This window comes from Erithacus rubecula, assembly GCF_903797595.1.
Source record: "Erithacus rubecula genome assembly, chromosome: 5".
In the NCBI taxonomy this organism is placed as follows: Eukaryota; Metazoa; Chordata; class Aves; order Passeriformes; family Muscicapidae; genus Erithacus; species Erithacus rubecula.
In genome coordinates, this window is record NC_136687.1 from 396,348 (window position 1) to 405,213 (window position 8,866).

General features: G+C 53.9%; 2 protein-coding genes across 3 annotated transcripts in view; one reads left to right on the forward strand and one right to left on the reverse strand.

Moving 5' to 3' along the window:
- DYSF (dysferlin) overlaps nt 1-3,901 on the reverse strand; it is a 73,501-nt gene extending 69,600 nt beyond the window's left edge. The window contains exons 1-2 of one of the 2 annotated variants that reach the window (XM_079305523.1): nt 3,790-3,901; nt 197-252 (exon numbers count right to left, since the gene is read on the reverse strand). In XM_079305523.1, coding sequence (XP_079161649.1) covers nt 197-252; nt 3,790-3,877 — 144 coding nt within the window. In that variant the 5' untranslated portion in view covers nt 3,878-3,901. Of the gene's footprint in view, nt 1-196; nt 253-1,693; nt 1,860-3,789 lie in introns of those variants that run through there. The other variant, XM_079305522.1, reaches the window with a different exon arrangement.
- LOC306801947 (C-type lectin domain family 4 member F-like) overlaps nt 1-8,866 on the forward strand; it is a 54,441-nt gene that overhangs the window by 15,194 nt on the left and 30,381 nt on the right. The window lies entirely within an intron of this gene.

Sequence of the window (8,866 nt, forward strand, 5' to 3'; positions counted from 1 at the left end):
GAAAATTCTTGTAATGTTTGAGCCAAGTCTGGATAAGACCTTGATGGAAGAGGAAGGGGATGGAATTCTGCCTGGAATTCTGGAGCAGAAAGGGAATGATCCCAAACTTTCCATGGGGTGGAAGCTTCAAGGTATCACCTGGGCTCGGGGCTGTTTTCTGGGAACAGGGATAAATCCAGGGATTGGGAATTCTCACCTCATTCCAGACAGGATTCACATTGTTCTTGATGACCTTTGTCCTCTTCTTGACACCTGGAAGGAGAAAAAATGGGATTGGGATCTTTCCAGAGATTGGGATCTTGGAATGAAATCCCAATCTCATCTGAAGCTGAGCTGCCAGGAATTCCCACAATTTCCAGGATCAGGCTCTATTCCCAGATCCCAGCTGGAGCTGAACTTCCAGAAATTCCAGGATCAGATCCCAATCCCTGATCCCAGCTAGAGCTGAGCTTCCAGAAATTCCCACAATTTCCAGGATCAGGATCTGACCCCTGTTCCCAAGCAGGGCTGGGAATGAAGAGATTGGATCCAGGATCCCACTTGGATCCCAAACTCTTCCAGGTTGAAAAAAGCGCTGGAAAATCCCACAGAATCCCCTCCTTGCTGTGCCTCAGTTTCCCCAAGAGCATCCAAAGCTTTCCAGGGATTTGGGAATTAGGGATGGGAAGAACCAGGGGCGATCCCAAACATTCCATTCCCTCCATTCCCAAACCTCGGGATTGTGCCTCAGTTTCCCCAGGGTCCCCCAAAAGCTGCACGATGGGAATCCCGTGATTCCCCCCAAACCCAACATTCCCAACCCTGGGAATGCATCCATCCCTCCCCACACCCCCCTCCCAAAGCCACGCCCTCCCCCCATCCCTCCTGGAATGTCGCCGCATCCCAAGGGAGGGACCCCCGCGGGAAGAGGAAAAGGAAAAAGCCAAACAATGGAGGTGACTCAAATCCCGGGAGACTGGGGGATATTCCAAATATTCCCGGTTTTCTGCTCTTTTCGCACCGTTCAGCGACTCCTTCCTTATTTGGGATCGGGAAGAGCCGAAATTCCCGGCTCTGGGAATATGGAAAACGCATCCCGCTGTTTTTGCTCATTCAGAGATTTATTCCCATCTCATTCCTGATTTTTTTTTTCCCGGGATTCGGAGCCCTGGAATTGCCCTGGATCGGGATTTGGTGGGAGATGGAGTTACAGGGATTCTCCAGAGGAATTCCAGGTGGGAATGGGATCAGCAGCCCCCCCATTCCAAATGGGAAACCTGGATCGGGAGCGCCTCGGGCTTTTCCCAAATTTTTGTTTAGAATGGGATGTTTTTCCCATTTTGTTTTGAACTCCAGGGAAATCCCAAGGAAGTGACATCCTCCAGCGGGAATTTCGGGATAAAAAACTGAGTTTTCCCAGGAAATCCATCCCTCGGGAATGGGATAACCGCTGCTCCATGTGGAATTATTCACATACATCCCAATCCAGAATTCAAGGATTTAAAGGGAAGGAATTCCCAGGGATATCCCAGCGTGGATTTAAACAATTTGCAATCAGGAGGATAAAAAGTGCATAAGAAAGGATTTTCCAAGCATTCAGGATTTTCCCAGATCCCAAATTTTGCTGGGAGCTGCTTCCAAAGCAGCCAAAAATATTCCAAGCCCTCCCTTCTTTCCCCAAAAAGAAAAAATAAAAAAATCGGGATTCCCTCACCTCGGAATGTCAGGCTGGCCACGGGATCGCTTTGTTTATCCCGCTTTTCCAGGTTGGGAAGTTGGGAAGCCCTTTGGATCAGGCAGCGGAGCATGGCCGGGATCGGGAAACCGGGATCGGGGAAACCGGGATCGGGAAAATCGGGATCGGGAAAGCCGGGATAAGGATCCGCTCCCTCATCCCATTCCCACCCCCTTTTCCTGGTCCGGCCCTTCCCGGCACAGGAACGCCCCTGGAGGGGCTGGGAAAAAAACCGGGATCAACCGGGATTGGGGGGGAGATGAGAAGGGCGGGAGTTGGGAATAAATCCCCGGGATCCCGGGAATGTTGTGGGAAAAGGGAGTTTGGGAATAAATCTTGGGGATTCAGGGATGCTGCGATTCCCTGGAATGGCCGAACACCGGGATTTGGGAATGCTGCAATTCCCAGGGATGGGCAATTAAATCCCTGGGATTGGGGATCCTGAAATTCCCAGGGATAAGGAATTAAATCCTTGGGAATTCAGGAATTCTGGAAAGCCCAGGAATAACCTGGAATTGGGATTTTGGAATGCTGCAATTCCCAGGAATGGGCAATTAAATCCCTGGGATTGGGGATCCTGAAATTCCCAGGGATAAGGAATTAAATCCTTGGGGATTCAGGAATTCTGGAAACCCCAGGGATAGCCTGGCACTGGGATTTGGGAATTTTTGAAACCTCAGGGATCAGAAATAAATCCAGGGATTCAGAGATGCTTCAAGGAGTGAGAATGACCCAGCACCAGAATTTGGGAATGCTGCAATACCCAGGGATGGGGAGTGAAATCCTGGGATTTCAGGAATCCTGGAAACCCCAGGAATGGGGAATAAATCCACAGGATCCAGGGATTCTGAGAGTCCCAGGAATCGAAAATGAATCCCTGGGATTCAGGGATGCTCCAAGGACTGAGAATGACCCAGCACCAGGATTTGGGAATGGTGCAATTCCCAGGGACGGGGAATGAAATCCTGGGATTTCAGGAATGCTGGAAACCACAAGGATGCCCAAACACCGGGATTTGGGAATGCTGGAAACCCCAGGGATGGGGAATAAATCCCTGGGATTGGGGATCCTGCAATTCCCAGGGATAAGGAATTAAATCCTTGGGGATTCAGGAATTCTGGAAAGCCCAGGAATAACCTGGAACTGGGATTTGGGAATGCTGGGAACCTCAGAGATGGGGGATAAATCCCTGGGAATTTCGGGATGCTCCAAGTACTGAGGATGCCGCAATCCCGGGAACACCAAAAATCCAAAACCCGGGAATTGGGGATGAGCGGGAGCAGCGGAACACCGGGAATGCCACACCCACAGCGGGAGAATTCCATGAAAAACCGGCAGCGCTCCCTCATCCAGGAACACGCGGGGAATCCCAAAAAGCCGCTTTTTCCCCAAAAAAATGCAAAAAAAAAAAAATCTATCCCCTTCAACCCGTGACGTCACCGCCCTTTGTCCCCTCAGTGCCACCTCTGTCCCCAGCGGTGACCCCGGGAAGGGACAATTGCCGCTATTCCCAAATTTGGGATCGTGCCCTCCTCCGCCGCCAGGCGGAAAATCCCAAAATAACCGCGGGGGGTGGCGTTAGGGGGGTCCCCAAGTGCCACCAAAGGGGGGGCGGCGACAACGGCGACAAGGGGGACCCGCGGCGCTCCCAACCCCATCCCAACTTTCCCGGCCAAAATTCCTTCAAATTCCTCCCAAAATTCCTTCAAATCCCGTTTTTTTTTCCCCTTCTCTGGAGCTGGAATGAGGAGGTGACACCAAAGGGGGGGCGGCGACAGCGGGGACAGGAGGGACGCGCGGCGCTTCCAGCCCCATCCCATTCTTCAGGGCCGCCAAAATCCCCTAAAATTCCCCTAAATCCCGTTTTTTCCCTCCCTCTGGAGCTGGAATGAGGAGGGGACACCAAAGGGGTGGCGGCGACAGCGGGGACAGGAGGGACGCGCGGCGCTTCCAGCCCCATCCCAACTTTTGGGACCGAGCCGGGCGTGGTCCAACCCCCCCCAAAAAAAATTCCCTAAAATCCCCCAAAATCCCCCCAAATCCCGTTTTTTTTTTTCCCCTGCGGAGTTTCCCACCTTGGAATGTGGAGGAGCAGTAGGTGTCGCTGATGTCGCTGTCGCCTGTGAGGACATTTTCGGCCCGCAGCACGAAGACGCGGAGCATCGTCCCCTCCCCCACCCCTCTGCATCCCCCCCTTCCCAAAAAAAAAAAAAATCCCGGGATTTTCCCCCCCTCCCCCCTCCAAGGCTCCGCCCCCTTAAAGGGACCCGGCCCCGGGAGTGGGGGAGGGGCGGGGATGTGGTGCCACCCCCCCCTTGGGGACATCGGGAGAATTTTGGGGTCCTCACGGTCCCAAACTGTCCCCAAGAGGGAATTTTGGGGTCACCGCCCCCTCTTTGGGACATCGGGAGGGATTTTGGGGTCCTCATCCCCCCCCATTGTCCCCAAGCAAAGATTTTGGGATTCCCCACCCTCCAGTGTCCCCAGAAAGAAAATTTTGGGGTCCTCGCCCCCTTTTTGGGGACATCAGGAAGAATTTTGGGGACCCCAATGTCCCCAAGAGGGAATTTTTAGGTCCTCACTCCCTCAGCGTCCCCAGAAAAGGAATTTTGGGGTCCCCACCCACCTTTGGGGACACTGAGAGGGATTTTGGGGTCCCAACCCCCCCCGTCCCCAAGGAGGGAATTTTGGGATCCCCATCCCCCCGATGGGAATTTGGGGTTCCCAACCCCCATTTTGTGTCCCCAGGGGGATTTTGGGGTCCCCACCCCCGTTATGGGATTGGCATTCCCGGCAGGAACAGCTGGGATTGGCCCCGCCCCCGGCTATTTTTGGGAATTCTTTCCAGCCCGGGCCTTTCCCAGAAAGCAGCTCTGGGAGATCCCGCCCCAAACTGGGATGGGAGCCGGGATTTGGGATTTGGGATCCCCTTTCCCTGTTTTCCCCCAATCCCATCCCCTCATCCCTGCTTTTCCCTCTTTGGCTTTATCCAACCCCATTCCCACTTTTCCTTTTTTGGGTTTCTCCAACCCCATTCCCACTTTTCCCTCTTTGAGTTTATCCCATTCCTATTTTTCCCCTGTTTGGGTTCATCCAACCCCATTCCCATTTTTCCTTTTTTGGGTTTATCCCATTCCCATTATCCTATTCCCACTTTTCCCTTTTTGGGTTCATCCAGCCCCATTCCCACTTTTCTTTCTTTGGGTTTATCCCATTCCCACTTTTCCCTCCTTGGATTTATCCAGCCCTGTTTCAGCTTTTTCCTCCTCAGGTTTATCCAACCCCGTTCCCACTTTTCCTTCTTTGGATTCACCCTTTTCTGTTTTCCCTCTTCGAGTTTATCCCATTCCTACTTTTCCCTCTTTGGGTTTATCCAACCCCATTCCCACTTTTGCCTCCTCGGGTTTACCTGACCCCATTCCCATTTTTCCTTCTTTGGGTTCATCCCATTCCCATTTTTTCCTTCTTTGGGTTCATCCCATTCTCATTTTTCCCTCTTTGGGTTCATCCCATTCCCATTTTTCCTTCTTTGGGTTCATCCCATTCCCATTTTTCCCTCTTTGGGTTCATCCCATTCCCATTTTTCTTTCTTTGGGTTTATCCCATTCCGTTTTCCCTCTTTGGGTTCATCCCATTCCCATTTTTCCCTCTTTGGGTTCATCCCATTCCCATTTTTCCTTCTTTGGGTTCATCCCATTCCCATTTTTCCCTCTTTGGGCTCATCCCATTCCCATTTTTCCTTCTTTGGGTTCATCCATTCCCATTTTTCCTTCTTTGGGCTCATCCCATTCCCATTTTTCCCTCTTTGGGTTCATCCCATTCCCATTTTTCCTTTTTTGGGCTCATCCCATTCCCATTTTTCCCTCTTTGGGTTCATCCCATTCCCATTTTTCCTTCTTTGGGTTCATACCTTCCCATTTTTCCTTCTTTGGGCTCATCCCATTCCCATTTTTCCTTTTTTGGGCTCATCCCATTCCCATTTTTCCCTCTTTGGGTTCATCCCATTCCCATTTTTCCCGGCCCCAAATCCCAGGATCAGCCGTGACCCCAAAGCTGGGAGAGGCAGGATTGGGACCTGGAGGATTTGGGAGAAATTTGGGATTTGGGAGAGGCCAAAGCCAAGGACACCCCCAGCAATGGGAAGGGACAGCAGTGCCTGTCCCCAACCCTGTCAGTGTCCCCAACCCCTGGGAGTGTCCCCAACCCCTGGGAATGTCCCCAACCCCTGGGAGTGTCCCCTGTGCCATGTCTGTGTCCCCAAGCCCTGTGAGTGTCCCCATGACCCGTACCCTGAGCACGTCCCCACTGCCTGTGCCACGTGCATGTCCCCACTGCATGTCCCCAACACCTGGCAGTGTCCCCAACACCTGGCAGTGTCCCCAACACCTGGCAGTGTCCCTACAGTGTGTCACCTTTGTGTCCCCACCGTCTGTGCCATGTGCGTGTCCCCACCACGTCCCTGCCACCTGTGTGTCCCCAACACCTGGGCATGTCCCCAACACCTGTGTGTCCCTGCAGAGTGTCACACGTGTGTCCCCAACACCTGGGCACGTCCCCAACACCTGTGTGTCCCTGCAGAGTGTCACACGTGTGTCCCCAACACCTGGAGAAGTTCCCACCACTTGAGTGTCCCCATGACAAGTGCCACCTGTGTCCCCACCACCTGTCCCCAACGCATGCATGTCACACAATGTCCTCACCACCTGTCATGTCCCCATGGCGTGTGCCACAAGCATGTCCCCCTGTGCCATCTGTGTGTCCCCAACACCTGTGCCATGCCCTGTCACCTGTGCATGTCCCCAACCCCTGGGAGTGTCCCGGACACCTGGAGAAGTTCCCACCACTTGAGTGTCCCCATGACAAGTGCCACCTGTGTCCCCACCACCTGTGGCTGTCCCCAACATGTGCCACGTGTGTCCCCAACACCCGTGACTGTCCCCACCACCTGTGCCACACACTCCCACGGTGCCACCACCCCAGGCTGCTCTCGGTGTCACCCCCGTCCCCACGGGTGTCCCCGCCCCGTGTCGCCATCCCCGTGCCAGTGCCAGCTGTGCCACCCCCGCCCGCGCTGGCACCGCCACCTCCTCATTAACCTTTCTTGATTAACGCAATTAATTCCAGCTCCTCCTGCGCTCATCCCGGCGCGCGGGGGCGGGGGGAGGTGACAAGAGGTGACACCGCAGCTGGAGGGGACCGGGGGTGGCCTGGGGGGTGGCGGGGGTCGCGCCCGGAGCATTCCAGGGATTCCAGCGCTGGGAATGAGCCGGGGCTGGGGGTGGGGACAGCGGGGTGGCGCCAGTGTCACCAGCCCGGGGGTGACAAATCCCGGGAGTCGCAGCTTTTCCACGAGGTTTTTAATTCCCACTCGGGCCCTCTGCGCCACCTCCGCGAGGAGGGGACATTGTCCCCAAGGGTCACACCCCCACCCCCCAGCCCGGGGTGGGGGGGACACGCGGTGACACCGAGGGGACAGACGCAGAAGGGAGGGACGCGAGCCACCCCTGAGGGGGAAAAAGGGGGAATGATGGGAATTCTTCCCGTTTTATGTACAAAATTCCCGGCTGGAGGAGGGGACAGGGACACCCAGGGACCTCCGCCCTCCCTGTGGTCCCAATAATTCTGATCATTAATATCGATAATAATGGCGATAATTAATGGCAGGGGACAGGGAGCGCGGTGTCCCCACACCCCGGGTGGCACCAGGATCCTGATCCTGGACAGGGAGAGATCCGGGATCTGGGATTCTGGGATTGGCTCTGGATGTGGAGTGGGGAGAGAGTCGGGGGAGCCGGGTCCCAGCGGAGCGTCTGTCCTGTCCTGGGGTCTCCATCCCACCCGGAATATCCGGCCCACCTTGGAGTGTCCATCTCTGCTGGGAGCATCCATCTTGTCCCAGATCATCCCTCCTGCCTTGGAGTCCCTCCATCCATCATCCATCATCCATCAATCCATCTATCATCCATCAATCCATCTATCATCCATCAATCCATCTATCATCCATCCATCCATTATCCACCCATCCATCCATCCATCCATCCATCCATCCATCCATCCATCATCCATCATCCATTCCACTCCAGATCATCCCCCCTTCCCAGGAGCATCCATTTTTCCTGGATCATCCCTCTAATCCTCAATATCCATCTTGTTCTGGAGCATCCATCCCATCCCAGAGCATCCCTCTCATCCTGGAGCATCCATCCCACCTTGGATCATCTCTCCCACCTGGATCATCCATCCCATCCTGGTATATCCATCCTATTCTCAATCATCCTTCCTATTCCAGAACTTCCATCCCACCTTGGAACATCCATCCTACCTTGGATCATCCATCCCACCCTGGAGTATCCATCCTATTCTGGATCATCCATCCCACTCGGAGCACCTGTCCCACCTTGGAACATCCATCCTATTCTGGATCATCCATCCCATCTTTGAGCTTCCATCCCACCTTGGAATATCCATCCTACCTTGGATCATCCATCCCACCCTGAAGTATCCATCCTATTCTGGATCATCCATCCCACCTGGGAACATCCATCCCACCTGGATCATCCATTCCATCCTGGATCATCCATCCTTTTCCAGAGCTTCCACCCCATCCTGGACCATCCACCCTTTTCCATCCCACCATAGATCATCCCTCAAAATCCAGAGCATCCATCCCATCTTTGAGTTCCTTCCCACCTTGGATCATTCATCCCACTTTGAATCATCTCTCTCACCCTGGAGTATCCACCCTATTCTGGATCATTCATCCCTTCCTGGATCATCCATCCTTTTCCAGAGCTTCCATCCCAACCTGGAGCTTCCATTCCACTCTGGATAATCCCTCATATTCCAGAGCATCCATCCCATCCTGGACCATCCACCATTTTCCATCCCATCCTGGACCATCCACCCTTTTCCATCCCATCCTGGATCATCCATCCTTTTCCATCCCACCATAGATCATCCCTCCTGTTCCAGAGCATCCATCCCATCCTGGACCATCCACTCTTTTCCAGAGCATCCATCCCATCCTGGACCATCCATCCTTTTCCAGAGCTTCCATCCCATCCTGGACCATCCATCCTTTTCCAGAGCATCCATCCCATCCTGGACCATCCACCCTTTTCCATCCCATCCTGGACCATCCCTCCCACCTTG